Genomic DNA, 20,754 nt, shown 5'->3' on the forward strand with positions numbered 1-20,754 from the left:
TGGTCTCTATTTTCAACTACTGATATACAAAAAGTATTCCATATCTTACTGTAATTTTTCATAGTCTGTTTGTACTCCTAGAGTGCCCAAGAAACCTTAAGCTCTTTTTCTTCAGATTTGGCACTTCTGTACTTGTCGAAAGAAAAATCTTAGATGTAATATTCCATTCTTTAAATACCAGCATTGGCTACTCTAATTACAATGTAAAACTAAACTACAATGTAAAATTAATTCACAGTCCAGTCTCCAACTTTACAAACAAGTGAAAAATCATTAAAAATATTTAAAAATAGTTAAAGTATATAGCATTTTTATAATATGGAAATAGTACTTGAACATTAACTTCTAATTCTCTGACAAAATAACTAAGAATTTTTCTCAATGCAGATCTATTTTTGTTAATTATAGATAAAAAGAATAAAAGAAAATATAAGTAAACTTGTTATGTTTATTGATTTACATGAAGATAATATCCATTGGCCACTCTGTGTAGTTATCATAATTATGAAAATAAACAATATATAAATATAGAGTATATGGGTATTTCCAGTGTCAAGAATAGTCTTTTAGATAATTTCAGACTTTGGACAATATAAGAATTTAGTTGGAAGTATAATAATTTGCTTAGACCTTTAGGTGAGCTTTTTTAATTTCTTTATTATTTATTTATTTATTTTTTGGCCAGTCCTGGGACCTGGGCTCAGGGCCTGAGCACTGTCCCTGGCTTCTTTTTGCTCAAGGCCAACACTCTGCCACTTGAACCACAGTGCCCCTTCTGGCCATTTTCTGTATATGTGGTGCTGGGGAATTGAACCCAGGGCCTCATGTATAGGAGGCAAGCACTCTTGCCACTAGGCCATATCCCCAGCCCCCAGGTGAGCTTTTTTAAAAATATATAGTTTTGAATATCTATAGCAATCTGAAAATAATTTTTGCTAATAATGTATCTTGTTTGTTTAATCAAGCTTTTAATAAAATTAGTTTGCTAAATAGTATGATTTATTAACAAAGGCAATTACACTGCTCATGAAGCACTAAATTATTCCTGTAGCAGCAAGTCAGTCAATCATGATTTGAAGTATTTTCTTTCTCAAAAATGTACAGTGGCCTGCTGTGTTTGCCAGGCAGCAAAACAGCTCTGTTAAGTAGAAAAAAACAAAATATTCTACAGTAAAACTTGTTTGTGTATTTTCAAAGCACCTTGTAATAGTTGTACTTGTTGAAAATTACATTAATCAAATGTTTTCAAGAGTTTTATGCCATCTCAGTCTTACTTTGAACTTAGATGTATTCAGTCAGTCTCTGTAAGAAACCCTTAAATATTGTAACCAGGTGCTATAATTTTAGCTCAAATTCATACTAAAATTTGGCAGTTGGCCACAAAACCAACTTCTTCCACATTCAGTATTATGCTAATTTTGATCAAAGTTGCCAAAGGAATTTAAAGGAAAAAAATATGCCAGGTCTCTCTGGTACCAAGAAAAATGTACCCTTACTGTATTTCAAGGAGTGTTGTCTAGGGCAGTGGACACATACTGAAGAAAGACACTTGAGAGGGACTACCAAATACCCATTACTTAAAAATCCATTGTAAGAAGATGCTTACTCAACATAAATTAAATGTATGTGTGTGTGTGTGTGTGTGTGTGTGATTGCTTTTATCTATTTTATAGTTATTGTCTAACTTAGAAAAACAAAATCTGACATCAGCTTTTGGATAGCATTAGCTCTTCATTCAAAAATGAAATCAGCAGCATGAATGAAAGAAAGAGTGACACTGTTCCACAAGAAATGTACTCATTACCTTATTTATGCAACTGTGACCTTTCTGTACATTACCTTTACAATACAAGAAAAGATGGATACCTTTATCTTTTGAATGAAAGAATAATTGTTCTGAACAAGAGTGAAGTGAAGAAGGCCTGCTGCTGAGCAGATGCCCTGGACCAAAGGCAGCTGTCCTGAGATATCAAACAAGCACAGCAAGCACAAGCACTGGGGTGGTGGGACACTGGCTGGCATCATGACAGAGACAAGTTCTCTTCCTTGATGGAATAGATTATAAAAGAGGGAGGAGGAAAGCAAAAACACAGCAATTATCTAGATGGTAAATTCAGCCAAACTAAAAGCAAGGTACAGAAAAATGTCGAGATAAAGATACCTTTACCATAGAGATATCAGAAAATAATCCCAAGTGTGGAGATTTAGATGCATGTCTGAGCCAGTCCTGATGGCTCTTTATGACCCACAGCTGAACCAACAGCAAACACAATTGTGTGGTAACATCTGAAAGCCTACATATTTGTACTCACAATGATTTTTAAGCAATTTATAAGTTGGTTCAAATGAAAATGTATATTCATATGCATATATAGTATACAATACATATCATACAGAATAAAATGGCAGTTTCATATAATTCAACATAAGATTTGACACAAATAGATGTTTCCTAATGTCATTTTGAGTGAAAATAGAGGGAAAAAAAACAAATATCTCATACAAAAGAATGTTTACGATTGAAAGAGTATGTTGAGACTCAAGTGATAAAGTGAAAATGTTTTAAATAAAATCCGATATACAAATTTTAAGATACAAATACACACATGAGTAGCATAAAGCAAGTAAATACATATTGGATTCTTCTTGTAACTTATCAGTGTAGTTTTTGCAAAGTGTGTTTTTACCTTATGAGAGCTACAATGCAACCTTATGCAAGACTCCCAGTTATCCCCATGTTACAGAGAAGTAGCTTGATGTCAAATATGCAATAATGTATTAAGTGTTATAGTGAGATTGTGCAGTTTGTCAATCTGAACTACAAATTGTTGTGAAATATTTCTTCTCTTAAAAGAGGAATTTTTAAATTTTATATTGCAGGCAACTTCTGTGCCATTTGGGGGTTTTCTGTTATGCTGTTTTGTTTTGTTTTGTTTTCATGGAAAACCAGTAAGGAAAGGGGTAGCTGTTTCAGGATTCCACAGGATGAATGAGAATTCTCACAGAGCAAATGTCTGGCAACCCAAGGAAAGTACTCACAAATTGTTTGTCAGGAAAGATAAATGTTTCTGCCTTTCAGCCTGAAACCTGTCAGCCTAACCCTAACCACTCAATAAAAGTGCTATGTGGTGCAGAATGATAAGGTGTATGGAGAGCCAGAGGAGCTTAATCTATCATGTATATTCAGAGGTAATGTGCATATAATACAGGCAACCATACATAAATAGTTTTATGTGTGTGTGAAATAAGCATAATGGAATTTGACATAAGTATATGAAATTATATGTTTATCATTTATGATTCTATATACATAAAAATACATAAACACATATTCTATATACATAAAGTTTTGTACACTCATGTAGGTACATATTCATCAATGCAGAATAACTAAGTTCCAAGAAAATGTTCTAGTTGAATATAAACCTGTGTACATAGACATTATTCAGCCAAAAGTGTATTTTCATATGGTTGTAATTAGTTCTACTGTTTACTTGAAAAGATTAACACATATTTCCTACAAATTATGTAATATGACTAAAGTAATGGTTAAAGTTTAAGTGACTAAGTGATGTAGCTATGAGTAGTTGGAAGATAAGAGTTATATATGACTAAAATAAGAAAAGAGAGAATGAACATTAGTTTAAAATTATCAAAATACTTCAAATAAAAATTACATATTATTGGAAACAACTGTTATATCACAGTTGTAACTACCTTCAACGTCCTATGTGTATGTGTAGTTTCTATTATTGATGATGTTCTTGTATCACCTTCTTGTGGTTGTACCTACACTATCTCTGTAATCTTATCTGAGTATATTGGAAACCGTGTTTACTGGTATTGGAAGTAGGAAATTCAAAAGGAATACCAAATTTGAGAGACACAGGGTAAAAAAAGAGAAACAGCTACAAAAGCAATACTTGCAAAACTGTTTGGTGTAAGTGAACTGAACACCTGGGGGGGGGGAGGGAAAGGGAGGGAGAGAGGGGGGCATGAGGGACAAGGTAACAAACAGTACAAGAAATGTATCCAATGCCTAACGTATGAAACTGTAACCTCTCTGTACATCAGTTTGATAATAAAAATTTGAAAGAAAAAAAACCAAAAAAACAAAAAAAATTACATATTATGAAATAATATGGGTTTGGTAAACGCATGTCAAAATAAAGTGAAACCACCCATCAATAAATTAATCTTCATAATCTCAATCATCTTGAATCCCAAAACTCATCACAAATCAACTTTGAATATTTGAATATATATTAATATATATTTATGTAATATATATTTAATATATGAATATATAATATATAATATGAATATGTAAAAATATAGAAGATAAAATAATCTAAATCAAAACATGGCATTAAATACTTTTAAAGATTATTTTTACAAAGAATGTTACAATGTAAATTAATGTCATGCTTTGATATTAAAATAAAATCTTATGATATTTTATATTGTTCTTACGTTTGAAGAAACCTTCGTAGATGTTAATGCTCATAGGTTAATTTTAAAAAATGGGGGCCAAACCCTGAAAACACTAAAGGAAGGAGTAGGAGAAACACTTGGGCTCCTTGGCACAGGACAGAACTTCCTTAACAAAGACCCTGAAAGGCTACTAATCAAAGAAAGGTTGGACAAATGGGACTGCATCAAACTCCAGAGCTTCTGCACGGCAAAGGACATAGCTCTCAAGATAAACAGAAAGCCCACAGACTGGGAGAAGATCTTTACCGGCCATTCAATGGACAAAGGCCTCATCTCTAAAATATATGCAGAACTAAAAAAATTACCTTCTTCCAAAACAAAACCGCAAAGAACCAATAGCCCCCTCATCAAGTGGGCTAAAGACTTACAAAGAAACTTCTCTGATGAGGAAATGAGAATGGCCAATAGACATATGAAAAAATGCTCTACATCACTGGCCATAAAGGAAATGCAAATCAAAACAACATTGAGATTCCATCTCACCCCAGTAAGAATGTCATATATCAAGAAAACTAATAATAACAATTGTTGGAGGGGATGTGGCCAAAAGGGAACCCTACTCCATTGTTGGTGGGAATGTAAACTGGTTCAGCCACTCTGGCAAGCAGTATGGAGATTCCTCAGAAGGCTCAATATAGAACTCCCCTATGACCCAGCACCCTCACTGTTAGGTATCTATCCAAAAGCCCACAAACAAAATCACAGTAATGCCACCAGCACAACAATGTTCATCGCAGCACAATTTGTCATAGCGAGAAGCTGGAACCAACCCAGATGCCCCTCCATAGATGAATGGATCAGGAAAATGTGGTACATTTACACAATGGAATTTTATGCCTCTATCAGAAAGAATGACATTGTTCCATTTGTAAGGAAATGGAAGGACTTGGAAAAAGTTATACTAAGTGAAGTGAGCCAGACCCAAAGAAACATGGACTCTATGGCCTCCCTTATTGGGAATAATTAGTACAGGTTTAGGCAAGTTATAGCAGAGCATCACAAGGCCCAATAGCTATACCCTTAGGAACACATAAGATGATGCTAAGTGAAATGAACTCCACGTTATGGAAAAAAGTGATATATCACAGTTGTAACTACTTTCAACGTCCTATGTGTATGTGTAGTTTCTATTATTGATGATGTTCTTGTATCACCTTCCTATGGTTGTACCTACACTATCTCTGTAATCTTATCTGAGTATATTGGAAACCGTGTTTACTGGTATTGGAAGTAGGAAATTCAAAGGGAATACCAAATTTGAGAGCAACAGGGTAAAAAAAGAGAAATAACTACAAAAGCAATACTTGCAAAACTGTTTGGTGTAAGTGAACTGAACACCTGGGGGGGGAGGGAAAGGGGGGGAGGGAGGGGGGAATGAGGGACAAGGCAACAAACAGTACAAGAAATGTATCCAATGCCCAACGTATGATGCTGTAACCTCTCTGTACATCAGTTTGATAATAAAAATTTGAGAAAAAAAAATGGGGGCCAAATCCTTAACAGTGGGTTCATCTTCAGAGAACACTAATTTCCTGAAATCAATATTTTCCAAAAATCAAACAAAAAGTTTTGGTGGTAATAGCTACAATACACTCTAACAAAATGGGAGGATAAATCAAAATAAAATACAATGTGTAGAAAGTTCAACTCAATAGAGGAGCCATGGAATTCCCCAGAGTGTTGTAGAAAAGAAAAAAAAAAAAAAAGTCTCTGCAGTGATGGCTGTTCAACCAACCTAGAAAACACAGAAGGCTGTAGGGGAGATAGTTATCTCCAAGAGGAAAGAAAGAAAGCCAATCTGACCAAAAGGAAGTTTTACACACCTATTTAAAAATTGCTCCATGATTTTGTAATCGTATTTCAAATATGAAATTAAAGCAGTGAGAAATATTAAAACAATCATTAACTCCAGAAAATTGATTAAACCTTAAAGGAAATATTCCAACTTGGGGGGAAAATACATTCACAGTCATATAATAAAATGCAGCCTATCAAATACAGGAGTGTGGCTTAAGGCCAACCCAGCCAGAAAAGTTTCTATTTATCATCCTCTGTGTTAGCAGCAGGCCTCCTTGAAGCGTAACTTCACAGTGTTCTCCATTTTACAGTAACACAAATTAGGACCATCAGACCCTAATGTTTTCTGCCTTATAAGGCATAATGGAAGCCATTCATTAATAGTTCCCAGTCTCAAGGAGACTTCAGGTCCCTGTCTTTCTGGCTTGTTGTGATTCAAAGGCTCTCTTTTGGTACCTCTGCTCCAGTCCACAAAGCCTACTCTATACTAGGGAACTAAAAACCTGTGATGTTATCTTCCTAAATACAAAATGCAATGATTTCACTTGGGGGTCTTTCCATTTCTATGGCTACACTTAGGAAATGGGGAACAAGTCTCTTGGGTACTTATATTCTACCCCTTGTAGCAGTAAAGGAGTAGACACAGTTCTTAAATTGTTTTCTCTTCCCCAATATGTTTTAGATATTCCATGAAACTTTTCTACTCCTTTAGGGATTTTTTTTATTTTTTATTTTTTACAGGACTGTGACTTAAAACTCTGGGCTTCACACTTTCATTAGACATACTGGCTCAAGGCTGGCACTCAAGCACTTGAGTCATGCCTTTACTTTCCCCTATGGGTTGTAAAAACAGAGACATAACAAAGTTAACTTTAAAGAAAAAAATCAATTTACTTTCAAGCAATAAAATTTGAATAATTGCTAAGTTTTAAGACCCCTATCAGAATTAAGATTTTGATAAGTGAACCATTATTATTCATCACATTAAACAACTTTAGAATAACATCTGTGATTAATTTAGAAAAATGTGTAGATTACTTACATTATCAAAATGATTGCATCTATCATAGTACGATAACTTAATGGGATTCCATTTTAGGATGCATGATAATTAATTATCTAGGTTATTAGAGCAATTAGCATAGATTTGTATCTTTACTATCATAAATAATATCATTGCTATAAATTATCTTTTAGTTATATCCGTGTGGATTTAAAAAGTAAATAATATCATTGCTATAAATTATCTTTTAGTTTTATCCGTGTGGATTTAAAAACTAAGGATTACAATAATATGGAGATATCATACTAAATTTCTAATAAAAATGTAGCAAACTACATTTATTGATGAAGTAAACTGTGATCTTTTAATAGTATTTTTACTTTTCAGTGCTCATTATATTTTTATTTCTGCAAGAATAAAACAGAAGAAATAAAATCTGTTCCATAGAACATAGAGCTTAGCCTTGTGAAATGCCATGAGATGATTTTCTCAGCAATTTGATAACCTGACAATTCCTTTCTGATAATATATATTTAAATATCAAGTGCCATGTTGTTTTCCAAATTAGCAGCTTTATAATCCACTCGAGTCACTCTATCTTTCTGAAACTCTCTTATCCTTTGGGTTTTGTGACTCTATTCTCTCTGTACTCTTACTAACTATAGATGAAGCACACACTTCCTTCATTGCCTCTTCCTTCCTTACAGGTTCCCTAATTGTGTGCCTGTGCTCAGTCTTCTGTATAGCAATATACTTTGTGAATAAATCTACAACAAAAGGCTTCCACAATTAGAGGAAAGGTGTTTCTATCTCTCAGTTTACATGACATTCCCCGCTGAAGCTATTATGTACGCATGAAAAGAACTACAGTTTTTAAGTAAGAAACAGAAAGGCCATGGGATGTTGCAGACCCTGGGGTGCGAGGAGCTGGTAAGATGTGAGCAAAGGCTCCACCACCATTGACTCCAACCCTCAGCTCTGCAAGTACTTGCCCTTGTGTTTTAGGGAAGTACTTCTTTCAACTTCTGGGCCTGGGAGCTTATCTGAGGGACCTTGGTAGATAAGGATTGATTGAAATAGAATGAGGAAGGATGCACACTCTCTGCACTTTTCCATGCAGTGGGTCCTAGGACAACATTATGCAAGCACGTGACAAATACAGAAGGTATATATAGCTAAGGCTTTCACTGGAATAAACAGAGTTGTGCTATCAGCCTTCTCTCCATCTCCTTCATCATCATCCCCTTGCCCTTCGGAACCCCTGCTTGAGCTGTGGCTGGACCATGGCACTGGGAGAGATTTGGAAGCCTGATAATCACTAAGATAAATTGTCCAGTCTTTCCTTCAGCTGTTGCTTAATATCATGACTAAACTCTAGTATTGTGAAACACTCTTCAGGTTGGTTGTAAAACTCTGACAGTGAAAGGAAGAAAGGGAAAGCGCAGCAAAATCTCCAGTCTATATTTGCTCTTACCAGAAAATTCAGGGTGACAGTGTTGAGACACACACACACACACACACACACACACACACAGAGAGAGAGAGAGAGAGAGAGAGAGAGAATCTTGACTCCATGTTGTGAGATTTCTTGGATTACCTGAAGACTTCAAAAAATCTTGCCTTACATATTAAACTGTAACCCCTCTGTACTTCACTTTGACAATAAAGAAGATGAAGAAAAAAATCTATAATTCTCATTGTATGTGCTATAAAGATGATTTCCTAAATTTAAAAAGAATCCAAATTGAATGATTTTTATTGTGTAAAAACTCAAATTGCATAAGGATGTATGTAAGAATGGAATGTAGGAGGCATAGATACAAAAGTGCTTTCTGGAAGGGTTGGACACGTCCCAAAGTGGTATATCAATTAAAAGTTGAGAGCATGGCACACATTGTTAAGTTTGGAATTCATCTTTCAAATACAGGACATCAAGAAGTACAGAGAATATACATGCTAAATTCAGAAGCAGCAATTGTTTGCAAGTTGTTAGTCAAGTACCAAAAGAGGGGCAATGAGGGAAAAAAGGATGAAACCAACACACATATAGTAGAGAAAAGAGTTAGAGAATAGATGTCTTAAACCAACCATAGCTTTGAAATGTGTTGGATGAAGATGTTATTTTATAAAAACAAGATCTGAGTGTTGTCAGTCTCTTCCAAAGCAATGACTTTTCAAGTTCCAGGCCTATTCTAGCCAGTGCCTGGCCAGGCACCAGTAGACCATACACACAATGAAAGCTGTCTGGGAGGCTAAGAGTTGAAGAACCTCAGTTCTAGCCAGCCAGGTAGATCACGCTAATCAGTAGCTCTCAATCCTATACCTGTCTTTGTTTTCAGTAATCATATATAGCCTGATAGCTTAGTGCTCTGCAATTTAAGTATAATGAACAACGTTGAAAATCTTGTTTTGAAAATATGACTTGACAAATGGTGTTTATCATTTTTGTCTTTCTTTCTTTCCCATCTCTTTTCTTTCTTCCTCTCTATCATCCTCTCCTCTTCTTTCTTCCTTCTCTCCTTTTTCCACCCTTCCTTTCGCTCTCATTCTCTAATAATCCACAATTTTATACAGGATCCTGTTCAAAAAGTTGTTTGGTTTGTTGTTAATTTATATCCTTTCATGTTTGAATAAATTTCTACCAATATTGCTTTACAATAATGCTGAAAACTTGTTTATTTTTTCTTCATAGAAAAAGTTACACATATATTATGTTTTAGTAGGCATCAGGGAGAAAATTAAGTTTGAATCAAAGTACTGTGTGTTTACATACCTTAATACAAAATAAAAGTTCCAAAATCTTGTTATGGTTTTATATTTTATTATATATTAGCCTTCCTATTTTACATTATGCTTTAGTAATTCTTCCTATTACCTCAGTTATAAGAACACAATCATCATGAGATCATAAAAGGAATGCAATACTGTAATTTTCAAAGGTAAGAAGTATTTCCAGATTGTAGTACAAAATGTAAAATATAATACTAGAAAGTATTGTTACATTACAGAGAAAAACGTAGCATAACACTCAAGTATTTTCAATGCAGCAAATTATTTCCAGTATACTACAGAGGTAAGTAAAATTAAAGAAATTATTAATTGATATTCATATTCTTAAATTGAAAATGTGCTTTAAACCAATTCATGCCATTAAATTAGAAAGAAAATAGTTCCACCTTTGGTTTCAACAAAATGAGCCTCAGATTAACTTAAGATTTGGAAATATGTTTCATTATTAGAAATATAAGTAATATTGTTTATTAGATGTAACTGTAGACATAGATCTGTTGTATAAACTGCCTTTATCTCATATATATTTCCTCACTTTACACAGCTCTGTAAAGAAGGCTTCCATGGCTAAAAGCACTTGTCAGGTGAGAAAATCATGCTTGAGTGATGGTCATTATCCTATGAAGTTTCCACAGTTAATTATGTGAGACAATCAAGTCAGTGTAACCCCAGAACCCACTCTGGAACTTGAATTCTAACAAACATCCAAATTAAAATTGTTTACATCTAGAGCTTAATATCTTTTTGATGCCTAAAACAAATTAGAGTATAAATCTGTATCTTTCAAGCACCTTAAACTGCTAAAAGATAGGATGATATGGTAACATATGTGACCATCAATTGTAAATAAAATAGAACTACAAAATAACTAAGAGATACATTGAAGTTCATTCTCTCCCTACATTTACAAAGCTCATCTCAACTTAACTACACACCCTTGCTAAAATCAAGTCAGACTACAGTTCTATCCCTTCAGCTGAGATTGAACTTTAAAGTTTCAACCAAGAGCAGAAACCAAGTACTATTTTAGGAGGGGAAAAAACTCCAGGGAGTGTTTAAAGTGATGTGAAAATAATTAGGATTTCAGGCTTCATAAAGTGCTTTAGGAAGGATGTCTAAATTTTTTAGGGCCAAATAAAAATCATTTATCAATGCGACAGTGCACTGGTTTTTATACTTAAAAAGGCACCTGCTATTTGTTTTATGTTCAAACTGTATGAAATTAAATAAAATACAAATTAGCATTTTATTCACTTTGAAAATAATAAAACTGGTACATAAATGAAGAGTACATGTTCTCACACCAAGAGATCATTTTGTGACTTTTTTTATATTTGATCAGTAGATGAGTAGATAAGGATGGATGGATGGAAGAATGGACAGACAGATGGATGTTGGGTGTATAAATAGTCAATGTATAGATAGATAATGGATGGATGATGGATGGATAGTTGGACAAATGGTGGATGATGGATGGATGGATGGGTGGGTGGATGGTTAGATAGATGATGGATAGATGCATGGATGGATGAAAGTGATAGATTAGATAGATAGATAGATAGATAGATAGATAGATAGATAGATAGATAGATAGATAGCTAATAGATAGATACATGGATGATGGATATATGGATGTTGGATGATGAATGGATGTATAGATGAATAGATGATAGAGGATGGATATATGGTGGATGAATGAATGATGGAGAAATTGCTGGATGATGGGTAGATGGATGGATGGATGAGAGATGAATGAATGGATATTGGATAATGAATGTATGGATAGTGGAAGATTGGATGATGAATGGATGGATGACTGATGGGTGGATGGACAGATACATAAAACTCTTCATTTCGTTTCTTTCTGAGTTTTTAAACTCTAATTTATCCTAATAACACACTATAATTTCAGGCAATGATTTAACAATCACAATGAATCTCTCAAAGATGGTTATGATATATTTATGATGAAATATTTTATTTCAGTCTGTCATGTCTGGAAATTATTATAGAAAGTATCAAACTCAGTCAGAACAAGGCTGGAGGGTTGATAACTATTAGTTTTACCTATTACTGAAATTACAAAGTGAAGCCCACAGTGTGAAGAATAGTATACTGCTTTTATTTTGTAAACTCAATGTCCACAGCAAGATGTTGTTCTAGCTGAGTGAGTTATGTTCGCCATCAAAAACTGGCATCTCTTAAATTGCATGATTGATTCACAATGTTTGCTTGCAGGAAAATGAACGAATAGAGAATTATCAGAGTTAAATGCAGACATTCCTTCTAGAATCACATCATCTAGAATTGAGGAAATGGATAATGGATTGGAACAGAGTTAAATGGTAAGAGTAAGACCATATCCACTAATTAACCAGTCAAAGAGCACCACAAATCAAGTATGTTCCATAAGGTGTAGTAACACTGAGGTCCAGGTTAGTAAGTAAAGAAAGTCTTAAAGATAAATTCTTAGGTGACAGAGGCTCTGTCACAGGTCGTTGTGTTGTCAAGGAAGAGAATTGTATATTGCAAATAGGCCAAAGTAAAAGACCAGCATGTGCAGAGCACAAGTTGTGCATCAAGAATCTCATAATTTAATATTTAGTAGATACATTTAATCCTTAAACCATTGTAGGAAGTGTGTTGTTTTGCTTGGTCTCCCAGAATATAAGACAATGGTCCCAGTATATTTGCAAATGTTTTCAAATAAATTAATGGCCAATCACAGTGGTAGTTTTCTTTGTTATACAATGCTATGACAAGCACATAGCCATAAATAACTGCAAATAATTGATTATTACTGATAGCATCACACAAGTGTATTTTTCTTTTACACAATATCTTCCCATGCCATCTTCACCTCTAGAGGATAGTTTTTCATAGCTTTCTGTCAATGGATTGTTTATGATTTCTGGTCACAGTTTTCCATTCTAGGATAAAATTTAACCTGACCATTCTATGAAACATAAAACTCAGCAAGAAATTTGCCTAAACTTACAGGAATGGAACTTCCATTTCTCATCGTTTGAGAGCTATAGCAAGACACTTCTCTCGTTCCTTGGATTAAGTCTTTCAACCATTTTACAATGTCATTTGAGAGAATAGAAATTGGTTCTTTGAACTGCTTAGCTTAGCTTAGCTGCACACTTGGTGGTATCTTCAAAGCAACAAACATGCCTAATCTCACTCAAAATACTCTGATTAATGATTCTTCAACTAATTGATCCAGTAATGTGATTGAGTTTTGTTGTATCATCACCCACATTATAAAATACCCAAAATTGCACTGTTGGAAGATGGACTGATGTATGTCTTTGGTGACAGTCTCCAAAATAACCAGAAGCAAAGAAGCCCTAGTACCAAAAGAAGTGAGGGCGGGAGAAAAGATGAACAAAGGTTTAACCACCAAAAAATCAAATGACCTTTCAGGGAGGTAGAAAGGTAAATATGTGAACAAAGCACACAGGTAATTAGGAGGACAATCATATAATTCTACTTTAAAATCATGGCAATCTATCTTCATATACTTGAGATAAACTTAATAGGTAAAAGAATTTTGAAATTTAAAATGATGTCTCATTTTTAAATTCAAATTTCTAGCATTTACTCTAACTGATAGCCTAGTTGAGAAAGTAAATTTCTTATGAGTTAGTAGCTAAAGTAATAATTAAGGTGTTTCTATGTAATATACAAAAGTAAAAATAATTGCTATTGTAGAAAGCATCTTTGTTTAAAAATACAGTATGGTTAATAAAAGAAAATTCATAGAAACATAAATTTACAAACATACCATTCACAATTTGTAATACAATAAAAAAATGTTCATGTCATCAGTAAATTCAAATGGCACAAATACCTATACAAATACCTTTGTAAAACATAGTTATTTTGTGATAAAAGTAATAGTAAGATTTATGAACTGTTGTGTTACTGTGTTAATAGTAATGGTACATAAAACTAGGCTAGCATTGTATCAAACTTAAAATTTTCTACTAGTTATACATCAGATAAGGGTCTAATATCCAGAATATACATAGAGCTTAGAAATAAAACTATCATAGAGCCAACAACACAAATAACAAGTTGGTTAATGACTTAAAGAGAGACTTCTCAGAAACTAGAAGGAAAAGGCACGTATAACAATGTTCAACACCAAAAATCAAGAGGGAAAAAGAAAACTACCTATAAAGTCAGGAAAATAAGGCAACCTATGTGAATGGAATTTTGCTTTATACTTTCTGAAGTATGTGAGAGTACACTAGCTACCAAATCTTTTAGCTAATCTACCAGCACGGAATATGTCAATTATGACTGATTTTGAGTAAAAAAATTTTTACTACCGGCACTCATAAATACTGTTGGACATTCAGGCCCCAAGTATCTAAAGGGACAGTTTTACATTAGGTGATACTTAGGTTATAGTTGTGTAATAGACTTTGCAATATTGTTGTGGAACTATACATGTACAGAATATTGTCATGATTTATCCCCTCCAGAGTTCTTCAGGATTTAGGAACCTACACTGGGATTCAAAGAATCTATCCTGTGGTCCCCTCCATGAAGGAACTTTTAAGGATAATGATCATCTTAGCTCACTTCAATACTTGCAAATGGAGAAGTGAGATAAACCCAAGGAACCCAAGGAACATGGGCCAATACATGACTGTGTGACTGAGTCACTGACTCCTGTGTATAGTGCATTCAGAAGCAAAGGGCATGAGAGAACAAGAATGGTCAGCTGGCACTCAATTGTAAAGAACCAAATGTCTTCCATGCTTTGAAAGTAATCACAAAGATTTTAAAGCAAAAGTTAGATACCCAATCTTAATCTTCGAAAACACTGTGAAGATGATAGTAGGGAAAATAGGTTCAATTTGAACCAAAGTCTAGAAGTAGAGCAATGCGCAGGAAGCTCCTGGGAGCCTAAATAACAGCTGATGGATTCTGACAAAAGTGAGTGACTGAACACAAACACTGAACCTTACTGATAAATTTGATAAATCAGTAATAAGGATGTTTCAAAGATGAACATGTCATCTTAGGTTACTATGTAGAAGACAAAGATTTATAAGAAGATAATTCTAAAACTGAATAAAAATGGTGAAGGTAGAGGAACGAGGTTGGTTGAAACATAACTGATAACTGGAGATGCCTCACAGACAAGTGAGTTAGATGTCTTATTTTATGAGGTACTCTGAATTAATGATTACTTCCTTGGGATTATGTTGGTTGGTTTAAATTAAAGCTGAACTCAGAGCATAAATATTGGTATGTGGGCTGAATGTGTAAGTCTAATAAAAAGTTTTTATTACTTTCTATTAGAATATAAAAGCAGTATTAATAAAGAAAAATTAATGATATAAAATGAACATAAGAATATAATCTTAATAATGTCCCTATAAGAATGTTACAAAATTGGTTTAAGATTTAAATATATCATTACAAGCACTGAGGTTTACAATCCATTTATCATAAAATTGTGAATCATATGAAAAAATATAGGATACTACCCAATATGCTTTTATTTTGGAATGGATGAGAAGTTTATGTGAGGAGCCTCATCAAATAATGCTAGAAATAGTGGGGTCTAATGATAAAATCACCAGTGCAATTCACCCAGTCAAACCAATCCTGATTAGTTAAACAGCATTATGAGAATATATGTGAATATAGTGTTGCTTGAACTACTGAATAAATTATTAAGGACAACACAAGCTTGATGGGTACTTGTGCTAAACCACCTTCCCTGACATTCTGCATTATAAAGATGAATCTTTACTTTGAACTTCCATTTTCCTTTCTATTATGCAGTTGGTAATAGGAAATACCAATATGTAATGAAAGAAGTTGGAATGAGAGGTGCTTTCTATCTTTAATGGGACATTATTGATGCATTGCCATTACATGGAAATAGACTTGCCTTATCATAATATTATACTGCAGAAAAAGTTTTATGCACAAACTACATGTCTTGATGTTTCAAACTATGTCCTAAGGGACAACAAGCATAACTTCATTTTTTTAACGAACCTTAGTTAATAGGTAGAATTTTTATGCATTGTTGGCACTACATGTAATTACTATAGGTGCTTATAATATGTCCAACAATGCCTTCTTGTAGGTCACTGTGGTTATTACTATGAATCTAGATAATTAAAAGGGAATGAAAAATGATTATAGCCCCAGAAGGCCAACTGTCAGTCTATGGTTGAGTCTATAAAACACTGGAATTGAAAATGCTTTCCCACATCATCTATGACCAATGTAAGAAGAGTCTTTCCATAATTTCAACTACAAGTTGACCAAAAAACAAAAATCAGAACACCATAGAAGATGACAACTGCTCTCAAGCCCAAGAGAATAATCAAATGTTGCCTTGAATTCGAGACAGATGCAAGAGTACTAAACACAATCTGAAATAAAATAAAAACTGCCTTCAAAAATACATAGCTCATTAAAATGAATTCTTACTATTTACTGTAAACTCAAGTGCATCTTCTTTCTTGAAAGTTAATTATATAAACATTTATTTATTATTTGCTGAAAGCTATGCTAGTATTTTGGTAGCAAATCATAAAACCCATATATCTTTAAACTACATAAAATAGAAGTATTCTGTACACTTCTTATAAATAATGATTCTATCTGCATGCAAGCATGATCTTTCTGAAGAGAATTTTTTGAAGACTCAAGGAACTGTAAATTCTTTCCATCTGATAACCCCCAAATTTACTGCATACCTTCCTTCTAATACATTTTTTCCTCTGGGGGAGATGTAAACATTACAAAAACCACAATATGAGCTTATGATAATTATACACCTGTTGACAGAAATTTCAGAGTGAGAGAATAGGAATAAAAATGATTACTGCACTTTGGCTTGCATATGTTCACACACAGTGGTGCTTTTTGTAAGAGTAAGAAAAAATGAGTTTGCTGAGAAAACAACAACTTTTCTTTTTGCACAAGATAATTTAGAAGAACACTATCAAAGGGCGGATATCACCATAGTGGGAGTATGTTGGAGAATGGAAGGAACCATTTAACAAAGTGTAGTTTGCAAAAAGGTGAACCTGTGAGCTGCACCTAGGTGTGCTCCATTAATCAGGAATCCATCCCATGAGGGGCAGCTCTTTGAAAATGCTGAAGGGAATGCACAGGGGTTCAGCAAGAAATCCAGGGTGTGCTAATATCAGGAGTTGAGGGGAAACACACAATCATCAGCATCTCTAAAGGAGGGATGAAGAAGATGAGAACAAACAAGTGAGATCATGGGTGGCCAACAAGGGAAGTAACTATTTCAAAGAAGAAAGAAAGGAGGAAACACCTTGCTGGGGAAAATGAGAACAGAAAGCTTGAGCTCAAAGCAGAGCATGGGGAAAACGCAGAGGTTAAATTGCCTGGATAAGAAAGAAATTTATTTTCTTTTTAAAGTAGTGAAATACTGAAGGACATTTTCTAGGCTGATGGGAATCATCCTATAAAAGCAGTAAAAGGGTATCTACCTAAATCAGAGTTTAACATTTTTCTTAGCCCATCTAATTTACAATCCTTCTGGTTCTTTGCTTATAAAATTGGACTCTATAAGAATGAAAATGGCAGAAGTAGTGTTGTGGCTCAAGTGGTAGAGCGCTAGCCTTGAGCACAAAGAGGCTCAGGGACAGAGCCCAGGCCCTGAGACCAAGCAGAGGACCATATGGAAGGAAGGAAGGAAGGAAGAAAGGAAGGAAAGAAGGAAGGATGGAAGGAAGGAAGGTTCAGACCAGTTTCCAGGAGATAGGGGAGTGTGTGTGTGTGTGTGTGTGTGTGTGTGTGTGTGTGTGTGTGTGTGTGTACCATGTTTGAGGCTTTAACTTAGGGCCTGGGAGTTTTCCCTGAGCTTTTATGCTCAAAGTTAGTGCTCTACCATTTGAACCATAGCACTGCATTCATCTTGGTTGGTACTCAATTGGAAATAAGAGTCTCCCAAGCTTTCTTGCCCAAGTTTGCTTTGGACCACAATCCTGAGATCTCAACCTCCTGAGTAGGTAAGTGTATAGGAATAAGCCAGTGGCACCTGGCTTATTATTATAGTTTTAATTGTAAACAATTCATATACCACAGCTAAAATACATTCCTATGATAATAAATTCATAGCCAATTGAAAAAATTCCCTAAAAGACACAGAATTGAATCAATAAGTATTTTCCTTAAACACCTATTATATTCTAAGACACTATTTGCTCTGTGAGTATATGTATATGTGGGGAGAAAAATGAGGGAGAAGGTAACAAGTTTGACAAGAAATATACTCACTACCTTACATATGTAACTGTAACCCCTCTGTATATCACTTTGACAATAAGGAAATTAATAAAAAAATTAAAAAGAAAGTAGATAGGCAAAAAGAAAAACAAATGGCATATGAAAATTAGTATCCTGAAGTCACAGTTGCATTGTCCTTTAAGATGTGATTCCGAAAGAGAGACTACTCTTTCTAATTCAGATTCATTTTTCTACTGGCTGACCAATAATGCTAGACCTTTCTCTTCTAATGGTCTCACTAGTGAAGATTACAGCAGAGAAATGACTCCCTGAGTTTCAAGGGTAGTTATCAGTACAGCTGTCTTTCCAGGGGCTGAAAGTAAATTAAGCTGAATCCAGACCTTGTCTTTGGCTGAAGTGTTAAATGTTTGTTTCTCGTCTCAATATTCTCTGTCAAGCTCCACTTCATTGCTGGACTGGCCTAGGAAACCAGAGCTATCCTCAACAATCAAGATATATGATTGGGAGTCAAAGTGGTGAGCTGTATTTTGTAAGGCTGTTGTGCTTGCTACTGTGATGTAATTATGTATTAATTACAGAGATGAAATATAAATTTGAGAAACAGAATTTCCGTTGATGAAAACTAAACTTCTGAGAAAGGTGCTCAGATCATCTTCTGAGACTTTGAATTTTGTATTTTAAAGACATCACATATTAAAGTTGAAGATGGTACATCAGGCATGGTTTATGCAAGAAATACAGTGTGGAAGTACAATCAACAGATACTAAACAGTCATAACCATCAAATGACTGGTGTAATGACACGCATACATCTGTTTTCAGTCAAAGCAGACCATTTAGAAATGAATACACTATTTATATGGTTCCCTTTACAGACCTTTACAAGTCAATAACATATTGATTTCTGTCATGAGATCTAAGACTATACCTATTATGCTATTAAGTATTATGTATCATGGGTAATCTTCTTGCTACTAAGAAATAATCAAAGAAAAAGGATTTAGAACACAGGATGATGATGATGATGATGATGACAATCATGATGTTAGTCATGATTATGGGACATTAATGTTTCTTGTTAAATGAGACTGTCAAAGAAGGCATCAGTGGGAGATAGGAAGGAGGAGATACACAAAGGTATTAGCATCAAAGGACATTCCATGTATATACATGAAAACTGCAGAATGAAACCCACCAGATTGGTTTAAACAAAAGAGGAAAGGAGGAAAAGAATAGTGAAATGAATTTGTGGAATATATCAGAATTTGTGGGATATATCAATTTTTCAGATATATCAATATTAAAAACCATCCTTACTAAAACTATGCTAGTAAAAATAAAAATACTAATAAAGAACAGAGGAATTATCACAAAAGAAAAAGAAAGAAACCATAGGCAAAGTCTGTATATATATATATATGAGAATTGGTCTGTGATATCAATTGTCCTATGAACAATAAAAGCAACCACAAAATATTTGTGGTTTCTACAAATCAGACTTCTTCATTAAGACTTTGGTTTCTATCTCTAAATGCAAGAAAATAATATTAGTTACTATATCTAGTTGTTACTTCAGGATGTTAACCGTGTGCAAAATTATACATCCATAAATATCAATAAAAGCTGACCAGTTGCTGAAATGTTAAGCCACTGTAGAATTTATAAGCACTTACATGCACAAGTTTCACACAGAAATATTTTCTCTAAAAATCTGAATACAATACTATGAATTTAATGAAATGTAAAATAAGTCATTCATAAATATATATTCATAAAACAAAGAATATAAATAAATGTCAGATAACAGTTTTTGTCTTTAACCAATATGATTACAGTTCACAAAACGGTGGTCTTCAAAAATAGGAAAGAAGATACTGCTAAAATTAGTAAATAAACAAATTCCAAGGATAGTTTCTGAGATTTCATATTTAAAATAATAGTAGAAGCTGTTTCAAGTGATTTTTCTAAATTATTTTGAGCCAGAACTCTAACAATAATAACACACAATAGTGCACTTAGTCTGCACTGCCACCAAGTGACTAAAACAATTAATTTAAGACTGATCAGTACCTATGGCAAGGAATAAGAACTGGAAAAAGTAAACAACTTCAACCATTAATAGCTGTAAGATCACCACAGTATTGGCATGGGAATAAAATCTCAAAAGCATTAATTAAAAAAATAAAGGATCTTACCAGCTCACTGGAAGTTCATGAAGTCTAAAAATGTTATTCAGTTTGTAGTCAAATTTTGCTGGGCAAAGATTTTCTTTACATAAATTCATGTCTAGATTTGATTGCATATCTATGGGAAATTCTGAATCCTAGAGAAAAAATACAGCAAGAGCTGTGTTAAATACCTGCAACACTGTGCACATTGATTTTGCATTATTTAATATTTAATTA

General features: G+C 33.9%; 1 protein-coding gene across 1 annotated transcript in view; it reads right to left on the reverse strand.

Annotated features, from left to right (window-relative positions):
• The window catches only part of Spag16 (sperm associated antigen 16), a 696,006-nt gene that overhangs the window by 590,734 nt on the left and 84,518 nt on the right, over window positions 1-20,754 (reverse strand). Inside the window, exon 10 of the mRNA XM_048345736.1 lies at window positions 20,545-20,672. Coding sequence (XP_048201693.1) covers window positions 20,545-20,672 — 128 coding nt within the window. The remainder of the gene's footprint in view (window positions 1-20,544; window positions 20,673-20,754) is intronic.

Source organism: Perognathus longimembris, chromosome 4 (assembly GCF_023159225.1).
Source record: "Perognathus longimembris pacificus isolate PPM17 chromosome 4, ASM2315922v1, whole genome shotgun sequence".
Classification (NCBI taxonomy): domain Eukaryota; kingdom Metazoa; phylum Chordata; class Mammalia; order Rodentia; family Heteromyidae; genus Perognathus; species Perognathus longimembris.